The 18,413-nt window shown below is 42.1% G+C and overlaps 1 protein-coding gene across 2 annotated transcripts; it reads right to left on the minus strand.

Annotated features, from left to right (window-relative positions):
• Window positions 1-899: 899 nt before the first annotated feature.
• On the minus strand, window positions 900-7,812 carry pycr3 (pyrroline-5-carboxylate reductase 3). Of its 2 annotated transcripts, none has more exons than XM_079506330.1 (7): window positions 7,565-7,812; window positions 5,919-6,012; window positions 5,669-5,733; window positions 5,274-5,453; window positions 4,972-5,184; window positions 4,145-4,237; window positions 900-3,969 (listed from the first exon to the last, which is right to left on the minus strand). In XM_079506330.1, exons 1-7 carry the CDS (start codon window positions 7,583-7,585, stop codon window positions 3,775-3,777), a joined length of 861 nt encoding a protein of 286 aa, XP_079362456.1. In that variant the 5' UTR covers window positions 7,586-7,812; the 3' UTR covers window positions 900-3,774. The 2 variants fall into 2 exon arrangements, with proteins under 2 accessions (XP_079362456.1, XP_079362455.1); XM_079506329.1 differs by lacking the exon at window positions 7,565-7,812 and adding an exon at window positions 6,700-7,356.
• Between the last annotated feature and the right edge of the window lie 10,601 nt (window positions 7,813-18,413).

Raw genomic sequence — 18,413 nt, forward strand, 5'->3', positions numbered from 1 at the left:
CCACAACACCAGAGGAAGTGCAACGAACCATGTACAACCCAGATTCGGCACAAACAAGGGACTAAATTATTTTCGCTCCTATGCCCCCAAAATGTGGAACGCCCTACCAACAGTCATTAAGACATGCAAATCCCTTGACTCCATCAAAACCGCTCTCAAAGGGCACCTATGGACGGCTGCAATTCGAAACTGGCCTCCACAAAATCTGAATCCCCCCCACCGCCCACCCCTTTTTCCCCTCACTGTATGTTTCTTTTCCCTTTTTACCTCCCTTTAATATGATGAATTCCCGTTCTGTTCTTTGACTATATAGAAGTGTCTATTTGTACGTCTCTAAATGTTTTGATTAATTGAACAAGGTGGACCCTCTTGTAAGTCTTTGTATTGAGTTTATGCTTGAAATGTACTGTAATTCTGCAAACTGTTAATAAATATTTCAATCAATCAATCAATGTGTGTGTGTGTGTGTGTCCATTGCGTCTGTGCGCATTGCGCACATGCTCAATGCGCGCAGACGCAGACATACTATTAAAACATGCAGACGTGTATGGCCTATTTATAAACAAGCTTTACAATGCTTAATCATATCCATAAAAGTAAATGACAAGTCAAAAAACATTTTTGCCCTAAAAAACATTTTTAGACGTGAGAAGTGGGGGGGTGGCGCTTCCCTGCATCCCCCCCCCCACTACACCCCTGTATATACATGAGTTGACTTTGTTTCATTTATTGTAGTAGCCTAGTATTCCTATTTACTTAAAAGGTTAAAGCAACCCACCAGCAAGTGCTGATTGATTGGTTTCAGGCATTTATTGGCTCCAATACAACTCTCCTGTAGACACTCTCGGAATTGGTATGAATTACAAATATAAATCAATGAATTAACAAAGTCTGTACACACATTTATATGAACAATATATATACATTGAGTTTAATGTAAACCACAAATGTTTCATATATGCTGAGTGAGCCAAAACTAGAGACAAATTACAAATGGTATGTAAACATTAAACCAAAACCGCCAACATCTTTAACACATTCATTCCCCATGGACTACTTTAATGTATTCTAATATTTGTTAACATAAAGATCACTGCAATGTATATTTAAATACATTTAGGCCTACATCAGCACGTTACAACTTTATTCATTACAACTCCATATATATTAATATTTAGATGTGATCCAACTTCCAAGTATTCTGAACTATCACACATTTAACAATCAAGTTTATTTTAATTGTTCATTTATATACTCTGCTGTTGGCATAACAGTTTACTACTTAGGCTATACAGTATGAATTCAGTTGTAAGAATGAATAGACATGTCATAAGTTTAAGTATGGACTTTGGCCTATAGAAAACAAGAACAAAAATATTGAAAATCACAAAGTTAAAGATAAGACCAGTATTGTGTGAAAAAGTGAAGTTTTCAATTAGGCTCTGAACATATCCTTAATCAAGTTTAAGACTTAAGTGGTTGTTGGGGGTGGGTGGGAACTATTTCTGCACTGCGTTGTTACTTGCAATAGTCACCTTCCGTACCCTGGTCTGCAGCCCATACATTAAGCTGGGCACAAGTATGCTCCATCACTGAAGTTTGGACAGCTACTGTATGTGGGCACAATCCAGACAATTTCTTAAATGTAAGGCAAGCCTAATGTTATCTTCCCAGGCGCACCACTCTCCTGCATTAAATGTGGCAATATAGCCCATCACATAACTTAAACATTTTAATTTCGTATCAAATCTGAATTGATTGAAAATTGTATTAACTCCTCTTGTAAAGGATTTCTGACCTCAATGAAATTTCCAGATAAAAGTGGAAATTTAACAAGTAACAAGTTTTTCCGTGTTTCCTCCTCCGCGTCATCAGTGCCCATACCCGAGGCGGGGTTGGCGAAAGGGCAAGGAAAATTGACACAGGGGTGAAAAATGGGTTACAAAATCGTGGGATAAAAAATTATAGAAAAAAAAGTAACAAGTTTGCTATGGTTTCCTTGTTAACAGACTTATTTTTTAGCCAGCAAGCACGGTCAGGACATGGACGAATTAGTGACGTCTCGATTGGGCCCAGATCAAGTCAAACCAAGACTAGTCAGATCTGGCCCAGAATATCACCTGATTTCAACCAACATAAATTCTGCCCACTAAGACTGACGTCCCTGGATGAATCAGAGAGAGTCCGATGGAGGCCAGAGCAACTTAAGTCATATCATAACTAGTCAGATCGGACCCAGAATAAGCTGTATTATTTCAACTGGTGAAGACGTCCTGGAAATGATGTAAAGACCATCCCCATATGGGCTGTGATCTGGCCTAGTCCTGAACATCACAGGAGTCACCGGAGTATGTCATCAAAACATCATGACGTCATTTGGCTTGCTGGGTAGGCTCTCAACTGAACTTATACAAAGTTCAGTTATATGATAACTGAACTTATATGAATCTATACCGCCCCCATCTGGTGGAGTCAGGTTAGGAGATGTGTACTTCAGGGACTAGGGGCTCCATTTTCGTCATCGCTAAACCCCTTATCCTAAACTTCTTTTTTTTACTATTTTGCAAAACATTTTTGAATAGTTAAAATGGCCAGTCTACAAGCTCTCAATGTGTCAATGTAGATTGGCTAGTTGAGACTATTCAAAAATGTTTTTCTAAATAGTAAAAAAAGGCAAAGAAGTTTAGGGATATGGGGTTTAGCGGTTACAAAAATGGAGCCCTAGAAGTCCAGAGGTTTCAAACGTTGTAAACATTGTTATGTAGTTTAATACAGACAACAAATGACATTTGCAGGTGAGGGACAAATAGTTTAAAGCAAAATGACACTTTGGTAAGTTTGGGCTATGTAGTTACTTAGTTTGCCATGATTTAACTCCAAATAGTTGAGAGGAATCTTTAATAGTTTCTTCAGCTCCCAGAAATTGCTATTCCAATATCATCTCCTCATTGACTGACAATGAAAAAAAGCACATAAATGCAAACAAAGCAAGTTCTACCAATACTGTGTGTAATATTACAAAATCTGGTTTTGTTTTTCACAATGCAATAGTCAAAGAGGAGAAAACTTTGGAATATCAACTACTGAAGGTACTCACCAATATTTGGAATTATAACATGGGCAGGTAACTAATCCAAACCTGTACAAAAGTATCATTTAGCTTTATTCTGAGAATTAAGTGTAATTTTGAGTATCCAACATCTATCGCGATGAACGGATCGGTACAATAACATTTCCAGCCATGAAGAGACATGCGGTTATCAGGTGCTGGTCGACAGATTTGAGAGAACAGTGTATGAGAGTGGTATCAATCAAAAAGTCAATGGATCAAATTCAAGTCATGTACACACAGACTGGGAGGTCGGGGGTTCAATCCCTGGCTGTGTCATACCAAAGACTCTAAAAATGGGACCCAGTGCCTCCCTGCTTGACACTCAGCATCAAGGGTTGGATTGGGGGTAAGTCCCTGCGACATACTAGCGTCATGTCCAGGGGGTGTACTTGTACATCAAGCTGCCTCACGCTACAGAAACAGGAGATAGGCTCCTGCCCTATGGGCCTCATGGCTCGGCAAGGCTACTACTACTACTACTACACACAGAGCCTGCCACCATTATAAAACAATAATGGTGGCAGAAAGGCGGCTCTCTCTGGCATCAAGTGACATCTTTCCAAATGTATTGTGCTGGAACAAATCCCAATAGGCAATTGTTAAGCGGAAACATTGTGTTGAAATGTCGCATTGAAATAAGTGTAACCATGGTGGAGTGTCCATTACTTCCTTGCCGACATGCGACCAAGCTCCCTGGCTCTTTCTGTGGCAGACTCCACGGCACTCATAGTTGCTGCCCTCACACCACCCTGCTCCAGGGTATGAAGCCCGTAGATGGTAGTCCCTCCTGGTGTACACACCTCTGAACGAAGCTGAGCTGGGTGTTTCCCCGAGTCCCTTAATAAACGGCCAGCACCCTGCAACAAATAATTAAAATATGGTATATTTTATTTTTAACACAGCATTTTAGGGTATATTGTTGTAGTTCTGAGGCTGACCAATGGGTCCATTATTCCTGCCATCATAAACAATAATTTATTTGTGGCACAGAAAAACACGGATGTCGAAGTGCATACACATCTGAAAACTGACCAGTATAGTTTGTGAAGCAATGCTGTGAGCCAGCGTACTTGGCATGCCCATTTTAACAGCGCCTTCTGCCAATGCCTCAGCAAACAGATATACCTGCATAGAGAATCAAACACAGAGAAATCACAATTGAATAAATGGAGACTATTCATTTCCATGGTCATCAGTTGCATGTAAACCACTTAATTCAGTATTTTAGCTGTGACGTGAGCGCGAGCACGTGAGATACTTCCGGGTCCTACTTCTGTCTCGCTTTTGTGTCCCCATAGAGTTATACTGTGACGCTCCGTCGGACTAAATCTGAGACGAAAACAACCACGAAAGTCTAAATTTAACCGCTTTCCTCGCAACAAAAAAGCTGCGCTGCTCTCCCAAATCTGGCTGTGACAGGCCGTCTGCCCCACACGGAATACTATCGCCATTTTAATTGTGTCAACTAAATCCTCATTAATGCAAACTAGATTCAACATACTCAAGCCTGCAAACATTCTAAATATGCCCCCGAAATATTTTACTGAGCAAATGGACTGTTACCACCTTCAATAATAATGATAATAATAGTCTTTATTGTCTCCACATCATATTCTTTTTTGTCATGGAAACTTGTACAAAACATTAATAATTCTACTCGAGTTGGAAGCATTAAGACCCATTTTAACCCTCAATGGCTTCCTTTCTGAAAAATAACGTCATTGTAAAAAGATTCACGCGTTTAGATATTCTATTTACAATGAGATGCGGACGGGAGCTGGTGCCACTTGGACCCGGACGTAACGTAGCACTACAAAATGACGTCGGACTTAAATACTGAATACCCCCAGAACACTCACAAATGCAACACCACTGCCACTTAGCCCAGTGTGTACGTCAATCCAGGCCTCAGGCCCTTCTTCAACCAACCCACAGTGTTGCAACAATGAGCGAAGCAGAGCTCCATCCTCTGGCTTTGCATGGGTTCCCCTCGAAAATAAGAGAGCCCCTTCCTGAACCAAACAGGGCAGGTTTGGCATCAGCCTGAGGATCACCGAATTCTGTGGCAAGAACTTGAAATTAATAAAAAGAGGGGAAGGTTAGTTTCTTGTCAGCTAGAGGGCTGTAGTTTGTACTCCATTACTAGTCATCAGTCTCTCACCTCCTCTAATGTCGCCAAAGTTACACCAGCTGCCACAGACACGATAATGTGTTTCCGAGTGACGTGCAGTGATATCTCGCTTAGAACCCCTGGGACCAGATGAGGTTTGACTGCCAAGAAGACCAGATCTGAACTGTCAATCAATTCTGTGTTCGAATGGGTGACAGCAATCCCCAAATCCTGATGGGTAAATAGGAGAAACATTATTTATGGCCTAATATTGGCTTTGATCTCACTCAATTATTTAACTGCCATAATCTGATTATTCCCAATAATCTGGGAGATTATGTGTGTGCAGTCAATGAGGGCAGATTCAAACAGATTGCATTGCACAAAGGTAAAAGAATATGGTAAAAATGTCAGAAGTTATTATAAAATGTACAGGAAGTATTTACCTGAAAGCGGTCAAAATTCCTGGGGGATGGGGCACTCACTTTCACATTTATGGGAAGCACATCTCCTACAACAGAAAGACAGTAAAGTAAACGTAAACACACACACACACACACACACACACACACACACACACACACACACACACACACACACACACACACACACACACACACACACACACACACACACACACACACACACACACACACACACACACACACACACACACACACACACAATCTAACTCACCAGACAAGATGCCCTTAGCTATTCCATAGGCCATGTTCCCAGCACCAATAAAACCAATCCTCAGCTGGGGTTCCATTTCTGGGTCTGTCTTGATCTGCAAGATGAACAGTGTTAAGAGTTGACACATGAGGTCATCAACAGCATCTTATGTAAGGCGACACATCTATATATATTTTTTCATAATCGATTAAATTGATTAAAGGAGCACTTAACCAATTTTCAAACTTATCTTCATATATTGGTCCTCACTAATAATGCTGCCATTAAGATGGCAGAATTTCCTTCTACACTATCCGTCTCATTAGTTCAGAAACCTACAGTTCAGGAAGAGCCTCGTCATCTCTTCCTGGAAAGTTAGCGTTCTGAAATAGAAGCCATCGTTCTTGCATTCTCATTCATAAAATACAATTCTGAAATCTGGTTTGAAATGACAAAACCTGCCTACCGATGTTGTCACTAGTAGACAGATTCTGAGCTACTCACAGCCCTCCTCCAAGACAGCAATAAAATAAATATGGTGCCATCTTATACCGAGCATGAGGACTAATTATATGAAGATAGGTTGAAAATGGTTGAAAATGGGTGAAGTGGTCCTTTGACTGTTGCACCCCTAATCTTAAGGCATGTAGATTTTGCTTTAATATTTGTAGAGGTGTCTTCTTGAGACTTAAGTACACACATTATGTCTGCAGACTGCATGGAAAGCCATGAAAGGTGTTGGGAGGCAATATTTTAAACAAAACCGTGATTCGTGACATTAAATTAAAGTTGTCCTCCCTACAATCAAGTCCAGATTCAGACTGGAATTCTCTGGACAAGGCTGAGACCAGTGCAGGATGGATTCTTTTCCCTCCGAGTCTTCTGTTACTTCATCATTTCTGTCATTGTGGACCACAGCGCCGACTAGAGGACGCCTGGATTCCATGATTGCAAACATAGTTTTCTCGTAACGCCACCAGCCATGTATGTTCGAGTGGGCTTTTTGGGACTGAGGTTGTCGGTTGTACTTGTAATATGCACTTTTGAGAACTTTCCAGCGAATTTTTAGTTGATCCACTGATCTGTGAAAGCCAGCCGCTGTCATCCTCCTATGTGCCACTTTGAAGAGCGTGTCGTTCCTAACTTTCCTTCCGTCGAGGCATTTCTTCATGTCTAGCTCCTTCAGAATCTCCAGAAACAGTTCTGTCTCCCCCACGTCCCAGTTCTGCTTCTTTATACCAGTCTCGTCCATTGTTGTTGTGGCAGAATAGCCTGGGTTAGCCTAGCTGGCTATACAACTACACGTTACTTAATTACTAGATGTTTAAATGGCTACTGTCCTGTTTGCATGTCTGATACGTGCAGACTTGAAACTGCTTTATCGCCAGCTTTAACCAGCCAACTGATCGTGCAAACAGTGTGGTTTAAATAAAAAATTGTGACTCTAAGCTCTGCTGCAGCATCCAGCAGCTAGAACGTAATCCATGGAAAGATTATAGAAATTCAATGCTTATGCACGTGCTGTTTTCTGAATGGACGACCATAAAGTAACCCCGGACTGCTACCCCGGACTAGTGCAGTTAAAAGTCAACACGTCGACATAGTGGACAACGCATTGGGTTGAAACGGCCGTTTAAAAGTATTTATATTAAGAATTGTTTGTTTACCTCGTCAATGACACTCATCATGTCTGTTCCACTGGCGATCTGTCAAGTTTATTTAGCAGAGATGTGAATAATGAGAGTGCCATCCGCCTTCCACTGTGTGTATGTGACTGTCAGACGCACGCCACCAGCGCATCATCCCCGTCCCACGGCACGAGCCGTCCGGGGCCGGGCGTGTTTTTTTGGTGTCTTTTTTCGTCCGAATTTACTATCACTTCAACGCCAGGCAGGCGGGGCTTTCAGCACGCTCACTCACGTCGGATGTGTTTATACACTGCAACCCCACCGTTCAAATGTTATATGAATCGAGCATACCCCGCGCCCACCTCCATAATGTCAGTCATTCCATTGGCTGACTGTACCCATGTGTCACATTAGGAAGGGTGGCGAGTGGAGACTAGACTGAAGAGTTATACGTAAGGGATAATATCTGGCTAGGTGGTCATTGTCGGGAGATAATTCACCGACAGGGAGTTTAACCACCGAGGCGAAGCCGAGGTGGTTACACTCCCTGAAGGTGAATTATATCCCGACAATGACCACCTAGCCAGATATTATCCCGCTTATTACATGGCTAACTAACATAAATTAATCCATTGATCCAAAACACAACAAAAAAAGTATTCCATAACTTCGCGCTGGCTGCGTCTGCCCAGCTGCAGGGCTGAAGCACTGTCGGAAAACAAGGAAGTGAGTTGATCAAATAGAATCCATTTTCGGGTCCAGCTGCTTCGTCTATTTCTCGCTCAAATGTTTTCAAAAACATTTTTAAGAGCAATGTTTAGCTGTAAATTACATTGTGTGTCAGTAGTGTGTGTGTTTACATGGCTGTTATGTTGGAAACGGCAGTAAATCAAGCGGGCGCAGCCGCGCAGCTGGTGGTGCTCAGAGGGTTTGATTAGGCAGCGGTCATTATACAGCGGAGCGGTCATTATCATGAGATAACTCACCGCTGAATTAAGCGATTGACCAATCAGAATCAAGCATTCAACCAAGCCATGTAATAAAGTAGGTATAACTCTTCAGTCTGATACTCTGATATGGATGAGATTTGCACATATTTAGAATATGGTTTACTTAAAAAAAATGTGTAGTTATGTTACGTAGCCTAATTTAAATACGAATTTATGTCTATGTGCAAATGCTGTCTTTTAGTCTTACTAGCAGGCATTTATTAGGCTATATATTTATTTAGTATTTTATTTATCTTACTTCAGTTTTATTAATGTATGACTGACTGTATGCTGATGTGTGTGAATATAAAGTCATAGCAAGGGATGTCTTATGCATTTAGTACACCTTCAGTCAGTGTAGTAAAGCAGGCTCATACAGCAATGTTGATTGAAATATTTATTAACAGTTTGCAGAATTACAGTACATTTCAAGCACAAACTCAATACAAAGACTGTTAACTGTGAGTGGACGACCCAATTACATTACACTTGTTTACAAGAGGGTCCACCTTGTTCAATTCATCAAAACATTTAGAGACGTACAAATAGACACTTCTATATACCGGTAGTCAAAGAACAGAACAGGAATTCATCATAAAGGAGGTAAAAAGGGAAAGAAACGTATACAGTGAGGGGAAAAAAAGGTGGGCGGGGATTCAGATTTTACGGGGGCCAGTTTCGAATTGCAGCCGTCCGTAGGTGCCCCTTGAGAGTGGTTTTGAAGGAGTCAAGGGATTCGCATGTCTTAATGACTGTTGGTAGGACGTTCCACATTTTGGTGGCATAGGAGCGAAAATAATTTAGTCCCTTGTTTGTGCCGAATCTGGGTTGTACATGGTTTGTTGCACTCCCTCTGGTGTTGTGGGTGTGGACTTCGTTAACATTAAGGAAGTATCTAGACAGGTACATGGGTATCTTGGTGGTGTATCGAATCTTGTGGACCAGACCCATTGCAAGATGCTGTACTCTGTCGTCGACCCTAAGCCATTCCAGCCTGTCAAAGTGGGCAGGGGTGAGGTGGGTTCGGGGGGTGAGGCCAAGTAGGAGCCTGACCAGTTTGTTTTGGGAAGTCTGGAGCCTAGTTTTCAGGGCCTTTGAGGTGCTGTGGTACCAGGAGGTGCATGCATAGTCAAAGACACCTTGTACGAGGGCTCCTGTTAGGGTCTTCAAGGTGTTTTTGTTGACCAGTGAGGAGATCCGAATCTTGGGGAATTGGGGTTCTTTGGTTGACTTTTTTTGGTTGACTTTTTTTATTACGTTGGTGGCCATTTTATCACCGGAAAGATTTGCCTCCAGGATGGAACCTATAGGTGATTTTATCTTTTCGTTTTCGGGTATCATAAGTGATGGTATATAAAGGTTAGATATAAGCAATCATGTAATTTCTTCTTCAACTTCCATACTGAGAACACATATTTTAGTCAGACAGAGGAATGTCCGTTATCAGAAATATCCTAATGATGTGTAGGGCTTATACAGTATGTATTCTTGTATCATTTGTATTTAAGCTGCCCCAACATCCAGGTCAGGGTCAGACTCCCATTGCATTCTGAGGCTGCCGGACCACCTTTCCTTCTTCCGTCTTCTTTCATCCATTTCCCTTTTTCTCTTATTTTCTCATTATTATATTACATAATTGTTGTCATATTATTGTTATCATTTGTAGCCTATTGAATAAATCTTCTAAAATGCATATAGACAAATCCTTGGAGCAGTGCTCTGTAGGCCAGGTGTACCTAATCAGCTAGTGTGCCCAGGGCACCCCTCTGTGGATTTGTATATAGAGGGTATGCACGTGAGATCATCATACCGGGCCGGAAGTTATGTGGGAACGCCTACCGAGTGGCAAAAAACTACTTTCTGGCCTTGTCAGACCATCGAAACAGAAAAGGGTAGCGTGGCACTGATCCGGCACTGAATCCAGCCCCAAACCCTAACCCCAACCATAACCGCAAACGGATGCCACAGGAAGAATACACCTCACCGTTCCCTGTGTCAATTTTCTTATTCCTCTTGTTAGTTTTCCCCCCACCAGTCTACGAAGATCTTCAGTAATGTTATTGTGGTATGAAAAGAGCGAGTGTCTTGACAGTAGGCCTACTGAAAATGAAATGAAATGATTACTATATTTACCCAGGGTATCTGGGCTAAGCTCAAGAACTTGTTTCCAGCCAGGCCCTGCTCATAGAACACATTTTATCGTAGTGGTTCAATGCCTTGTTCAAGGGCACTTCAGCGGTGGTAATTTTAACGTGTCGGACCGCTGATTCGAACTGGCGACCTTCCGGTATCAAGACCGCTCCGCAATCCGTTCGGCCACCGCTGCCTCAAAAACACCTGACAATCATATTATTTCCCCATCCCCGTCAGAATTTTACTCCCCTTCCTTCACATTTCGGTGAATTGAGTACAAAGGACCCCAATGGAAACAAGCCATAGGCTTTCTTGGGTTTCATATCCTCTTAGATGACCTTGTATCGAACTGTACTTTCCTGTGCTTTTTTTTGCAAATTGTTAAAGTATTCATTCAATCAATAAACATCCATTCTCATGTTCCGCCAGAAGATGGCGCCAGATAATCACTAATATAGGCTACTGTATGTATTATGTGAAGTGTGAACTGTATTGTAAGTGTGTAGTTTATGCACTCTGCAGTTTATTAGTGTGTTGGGTACAACGTTTTGTAACCAAACCTGTAAGCCATCAAGTGGGATTTGAAAAGCTCCAGACTCAGGGACTGTGCTGGGCTCTCTAGAGAGCTAGAAATGCAAAGAGTCAGCCTTATATTAGCTGTTTTGTGCCCTGGCTACAGGTATTCCAGATCACTCTAATATGAGATAATGAGGCACCAGGGAGCCATAGCACCTTATAAGTAACATGTGACGTGTCAAACTAGGGGGTTTTCATGATTCAGAACCCATTCCCAGCATTAGTGTTGCACGAAAAACACTCCTAGGGCTAAAAACGTCCATAGCCGTCATCACAAATGTGATGAGGTCAGCACATTTGGGCACATTTATGCAAGTGGCTATGGGTGTGTGTGTGTGTGTGTGTGTGTGTCGCTCACTCCCCTCGCGTCCTCCACTCGCTCCTCGGCTCCGCCCCCAGCGAGGAGGAGTGGAGGAGGAGAGGATTCAATGCGAGGACAGAGTGGTGGAGTGGATTTGCCTCTAGAATCGGAATGTACTCCGCTGTCATTTCAAAGCGACGGCACATTCCGTGATCACTTATGACGTGAATCAATTCAATTCAATTCAAAGGGCTTTATTGGCATGGGAAAACATACGTTTACATTGCCAAAGCAAAAGTGGTGGAACAATACAGTGTCACACAGCTGGATCACTGGAACTCTGAACCCAGAGCCATACAGTCTACAGAATAGACAATTCATTTTGTGCATGTAACCGAGGCCAATGTGTATGTATTGGTAACATGTGCAACAAGGCTATTTATTCCTAAAATAGTGAATAAGCGCCAGGATGCGCACACTTTTATATTATATGATTGTGAATGTGAAGGGAATTCCTGACCTGCCCGCAGCCCGCGTTCCTTTTTGCTCGTATAAATACCCCCCCCCCCCCCCTCCTCGGACAGTCCCTCCTCCGACGGTCTTTGCAAATAACGGACACTATAACAGGAATTATTATAGGTAGTCTCTCTGACTTACATATTCAGTTCAGTCCACATATAAATAAATACATATTTGTCACCGTCATTCATAGCAGTCTGTGCATTCAGGCATGCACAGAGAGAAATTAACTATAGCTTTTGAGGTGCGCACAATATAGCCTACTTTTATTATGCTTATATCACACAACGCAATAAAGCCAGTGGCTTGTTGTGGTCCTTTCACTTTCACATAGGCTATAGTCTACTGTATCATTCTGAAGCTCTGCTCTATTAATTCAGCGAAAATGTGTCTCTTCAACAAACAGCAAAGCTTTTTAGTTTAATGTGTGTGCGTGCATGTGTGTGTTGGTTGGGTCAGCGACAGCGTCTCCTCAGCCGCAGCGGCCGGCAGCTAGTGGATGGGGGGGGTGCATAGTATCGGGTTTCAAGCAGTGTTTTCTGTGCCACATGTGGAGGAGGCGGACTTATGTCACTGGAGAAGGAAAAAAACATGTACACGTGATGCGGAAATCCGCAGCGAGGAGACAACATACCCCACCGAGCCTGCACCTGATGTACACTCGCTCTATGCGGTCTCGGAGAGCCCACTCGGCTCCTCCACTCGACTCCACTCTCCTCCTCGATGGAGCACTTTAACAATCGGAACGTTAACCATTTCCGGGTCAAGCTGGAATGACCCCGAGTGATCGAGTGGGAGTGAGCGAGTGGCCGAGATTTTGGGTATTGGAATTTGGCTTTAGAGTGTGTGTGTGTGTGTGTGTGTGTGTGTGTGTGTGTGTGTGTGTGTGTGTGTGTGCATGTGTGTGTGTGTGTGTGTGTGTGCATGTGCGTGCGTGGTGATTGCCCGTTTGACTTTGATCCTCTCATTGACCACAGGAGGCAGAATGTGTATCATTGCTGCCGGTTGCCCTGCCTACTTGATCATACTACAGCGTCACACAAAAGCATCAAATTAGCAGATCTACAAGCTCGAAACGTGGCGCAGAACGACGCGTTTTGAGCGTGTACATCTGCTACTTTTTCTTTATCCTGAAAATTAAGAGTTTTGGTTTCCAGCCAACAGAGACGATATTATGATGTTATTTAGAGAGCGAAGGTATTTGTACCTTACTTGAGTATTTCCAATTTCCAATAATTCTCCACTACATCTCAGAGGAAAATATTGTACTTTTACTCCACATTCATTTATTTGAAAACTTTAGTTACTAGTTACTTTGATTAATATTACAAAACATACATTAACCAGCCCTAAACATTTTAGCCATTTGAAAATAGCCAATCTACAAGCTCAAACAATGCGTTGCATCGCACATTTTAGATCGTCTGTTTTCAAAAGATTTTTTATACATTTGAAATCTTTAAATGAGCCAATCTGCAACCAAAAGGGTCCATTTGGTTCCATTTGTCCACTCAGAGTTACAGACCCATAAGGGTCCATTTGGTTCCAAACTATCATTTAGCTGGGGACCCCCTGGAACTCCCTTAAGGACCCCTGGGGGTCCCCGGACCCCACTTTAGTGTCATATGACATCACATGACCACACACCACAGTTTGACCCCTCACAAGCTACTTAAGGCAGAATTAAACATATTATTTGATCAGATAAGGTGTGCAGGTACGAGGTACCTCAAATTTCAGCAGTTGCCGCAGGTTCCCCATGGCCAGTTGATTTTCTTTTCTTTTTTCTTTTTCCTTTTTTTGCCAGGTGCTTGAAAAGCGCCTGGACTACATTTGCTACTACCTCTAGTAGCGACCGTAGTGGACACTTTTTCATGATTGGCTACCTCGTCTCTAGGCTGCCTCTAGGCCAATGGGAGACTTACCCATAAATCCCATACTCTGAGTCTGAACGCTGCAATGAATGTGAAGCGAGCTGAGGCAGAGGCTGCAGCACACAAACTGATTATACTGTAGATGTTCAAAAATGTGAGCTTTCTGCACCTGGCAGTTATGACTGGGTCATTTTTTACGGTAGTCAGGCACCTTCGCATTCTCATGAAGAGAGTGTGAAATGGCACCACCTATTTGCAAACTGTGTGAATACAGCAACGTAATGTTAGCCTACAATAGACCTGTTTCTTTTCTTCTGTGAACGATTCCTGTCTGTCTGTATGGCATGTAGAGGAAAACAGACATCAAGCTTGAGAACAAATATTTATACAACTTGATTGATGTGCTGTACGCTAGCTGATATGCTCTCTGCGTAAGACACGATGGGTGTCTTTCACAAAGTATACTCGGCTGATCTAACCACTCAGACACTGTACCTTTATAATGAATCATTCACTATATGCATTTCACTTTATGGTAGCTCTGATACATGATGCAGGTGCAGTGTCACCAAGCTTACACATCACATTCTGTCAGCAAAATTTGTTAATATATATCACAATCATTTGAGGCACTTTAACCATATTTTATACTTTGGCAGATCTACAAGCTCACAGCGAATTTATATTATAAAGGGACTCGAATTAATAAAGAACTAACAATTTATGGAGTGTACCAGTATTGTAAGTGTGTCTAACCCTACCCTAACCCTACCCCAAATTGAGAAGGGGGTCCGTAGCGAAATACATATCAATTTGACCTTGACATGAAAAAGTTTGAGAACCACCAATCTATGCACACAAAATTGCAGAGGCTCTTCAGCTTCGTCTTCCTGTACTGCCATTACCTGACGTTCTCAGAGAGACACACCAAACCATGAGATGGCGGAAAATGCCCTGGAAGGATTGTTATCTCACTCACACTCACACTCACACTCACACACACACACACACACACACACACACACACACACACACACACACACACACACACACACACACACACACACACACACACACACACACAGAATGGTCACTTATGCCATGAGAAATTGAGAATAGGGACACTAGGTTTAGGCTACTGCATGGGACCACTACAGAATATTGCATAAATGCAGAAAATCTCAACTTCTAGCAATATGACATTATTAACATTACATCAGAGATCCAGCCATTGTGGGAAAATGTATCTTGTTTAACTCACGTCCTGAGGCTCAATGGACTTAACTTACTTACTTCGCATACTCTAAATAAAAGCGTAAATTAATACTTTTTATAGTAACAAGTTACTCGAGTATGGCAAATTACCAAGATCTAATCCTAGATTTAAGGTTTGCTGCCCTTTAGAATTTTGTGATAGATCACAAACTTGCCTAAACTTACACTAACAGTGTCTAATATGTAATTAAACTAGTTAAAGCCTACTGTATACCTAAACTTGAATAAATGTAATTACTTGTCTTAAACCTAAAGATAAGTAAATATATCTAGCACTTGCAGATGCTGGTTTAAAAGAAGACATTTTGAGGCAAAACATAAAAAAGAAAGAACAGAGAAATAAAAATCACCTAGAATAGACTGTATACGTAATTATGTTTGGCTTATCTGACTGCACAACATGCATTTGAACATAAAGTAGATGGATGGTTTACCTTATACTGTATAATAATGTAATAATAATAATTTATTCTACAATACATTTCTACATTCAACTATTCATCTCCAATGCCTTTGGCATAGATGTAATCTAGACCTTTGTATCTCTGTTACTATTCGGAGTGTAGAGTTAGTGACCCAATATTATCTGTAACTTCCATTTTAATACAATACATACTCCTCAAATGTAAGCTCTTGTTTGAATTCAGTTCATAGATCGCATGCAGGTATTAGAGCTCATGATGGCACTTTTGCCACGGTTAAATTCAACTGGACCATATATATTATGTTAGTATGACATTTACATTTACCTTTCCCTTGGCCCTTTTGGCATCATTTCTAGATTAGGTTCTCCAGTGGTCAGTCTAGGGTTAAATAATTAGAACTAAATAAAATATGTCAGAAGGAATTTTGATCAATTGTTTGATAAACCCAAGTGTAATATTTTTGTGTGTGAAGGTGAGTTTGAACTATGACTGGAATGTATGAGTACGAGCACAACCGCATGTTTAGCCTACAAAGGCTACAATACATGTCTTTGTTTCTGTGCATGCGCATGAATGTGTCTGTATGGTATGTAGAGGAAAACAGACGTCAAACTTGGGAAAAAATAATATTTTTCAAAGGTACTGCATGACTAATGGGCTGTGTGCTATTTTCATCTGCGTAAGATATGAAGGGTGTGTTGGAATAACACAGATATCTTTAAGCCATGGCTCCGCAAGAGGCTATGATAGTGTCTCTGTGTGTTTCTGTTGGTGTTTGTGTGTGTGTTTCCGGAGGTAATCTCGCAAACCACTGGACAAATTGTGGCAAACTTTGTATGCACACTGCCAGTAGGCCACATACTGTTTAGGTTTTATACTTTTTAAATTGTTTTACTTATTAATAGAAGTCAATGGAAGTCAATGGGCCTGTGATCGTTTCTGTATAAGTCATAGATACTGTATGTGACGTCATAGATTACCGTCACAGGCTTGACACATGATGTCCGAGATCCACATTGAGGCTAACAGAATGGTTCCAACCTGTTTCTGGGTAAGTGCCCACTTGAAAATCTCAAAAGTGTTTGCAGCCAACCTTCTCCTTACGGCAACTCGCTCGCTTTAGCTCGGTTTAGTTTCGGTGGTGTCTCACGTGGCTCAAGTTCGCTTGAGACGGAGGGCCTCTGTCGCGGTCTAGTCCATGGAGTAATATATTTAGGTCTAGTAGGCAGTTGTTGTATAGGTGAGAGCCGAGAGGCACTTCCACGTTGGCCACAGAAGCGGGCGTGGTTATAAGCACAACCCGTGTAAGAATGTCAGAATGTCAGGTCCAGCTCAGTGTCATGCAGCCACGCTCATCTCATCAAGCCCCTCATCTCATCAAAGAGGCCTTCCTCAGAAGGTGGTCTACAGGGGACAAGTGGTGATTATGTGGTTGCAGTCCCCGTACTCACATGCTGGGCTTTCTGCCAGGCCCCACTTCTTCATGGATGTTTTAAAGCAGAGGGTTCAGATCTTTCAGAGAATATAGGATGGTGGAAGTGGTGGGTTGGCACCCTGGCAGGCTGGCACCGACACTGCCACAGCCGTGTACAGTTTGGCTGTATCACTGTGTGCTAACCAGTGGTGAAATAAGCACACAGATTATTTTTCACTTAAATAAAAGTAGCAATACCACATTATACAACACAGGTCATTTCAAGGAAGCAATCTAATGTAATGATACCCATGAACCTGTCTAAATACTTCCTTCAAGGTTCAAGGTTCAAGGTTTCTTTATTTTATCTCCCAAGGGAGAAATTTGTCTTGGACCCCAAGGACCCGCCCTGCAGCATACAGATACAATACAATACAAAACAATACACAATACAAGACAACAAAGGCACACAGTGACCCGTACAACATACAAAAACCACACACCAACACACCTAGTGCAAAAGATCACCTCATAACCTTCGACCCCTACCCTGTCTGCCCTCTGCAAGGACTCTGTTAAGGAGTGTGATTGACAGAGGGACAAAGGAATGCTTGTACCTATTATATTTGCACGCATGGACCTCGTACCTCCTACCTGATGGCATTAGCCGATACTCAGGGTAAGTACATGGGAAGGGTCAGACACAATTTTCTTAACCTGTCCAATGGTGGCCTGCTCAAAGATGACCTGGGGGGTGATCGGAGGTGTAGACATACCCATGATCTTCCCTGCCATTTTGGCTAATCTAAGGATCTCAGATTTGTATTTTACAGTTAGGTTTCCAAACCAACTGGTGATACCATACCTTAGAATTTACTCTATACTAGCTCTATAGAAGATCAGCATTATGTTTCTACTTACACCAAAAAGTCTGAGCCTACGGAGAAAATGAAGGCGTGGTGTATTTTTGCACACATACTTGTCACATGGGAGTGCCAGCTTATATCACAATCCATGTGCACTCCTAGATATTTATAGGAGGTGACCTGTTTGATGTCCTTGCGCTCTCATTCCGAGCAGCCATGGGCTTCTTAGTGGGTTCCATGTTTGTCATTTTCCTAATAGTCTCTTGATGTTAGCTAGTTGCTGCTCTGCATGCTCTTTATGCTGCCTCCTGGATTCTCTCAGCTGTTGATTGAGGTCCTTTTCCGCAGCCCTCATAGCTGCTGTGTCCCCTGTCCTAAAGGCTGTCTTCTTTCGCCTAATGCAGTCCTTTATTCCCCTTGTGATATAGGGTTTATTGTTTGGATATTTTGTTATGGTTTTCTGGGGTATTATTGAGTCCACACAGAAGGTGATGTAAGCGGTTATTGACTCTGTGG

Source organism: Electrona antarctica (genome assembly GCF_951216825.1).
Source record: "Electrona antarctica genome assembly, chromosome: 7".
NCBI classification, from domain to species: domain Eukaryota; kingdom Metazoa; phylum Chordata; class Actinopteri; order Myctophiformes; family Myctophidae; genus Electrona; species Electrona antarctica.

Coding starts and splice junctions, on each gene's coding strand:
- pycr3 (XM_079506329.1), bottom strand. CDS start 7,149: ATGGACGAGACTGGTATAAAGAAGCAGAACTGGGACGTGGGGGAGACA. Junction 5,454..5,668: donor GGAATTTTGACCGCTTTCAG/GTAAATACTTCC, acceptor TTTACCCATCAG/GATTTGGGGATTGCTGTCAC. Junction 5,185..5,273: donor CTTTGGCGACATTAGAGGAG/GTGAGAGACTGA, acceptor ATTAATTTCAAG/TTCTTGCCACAGAATTCGGT.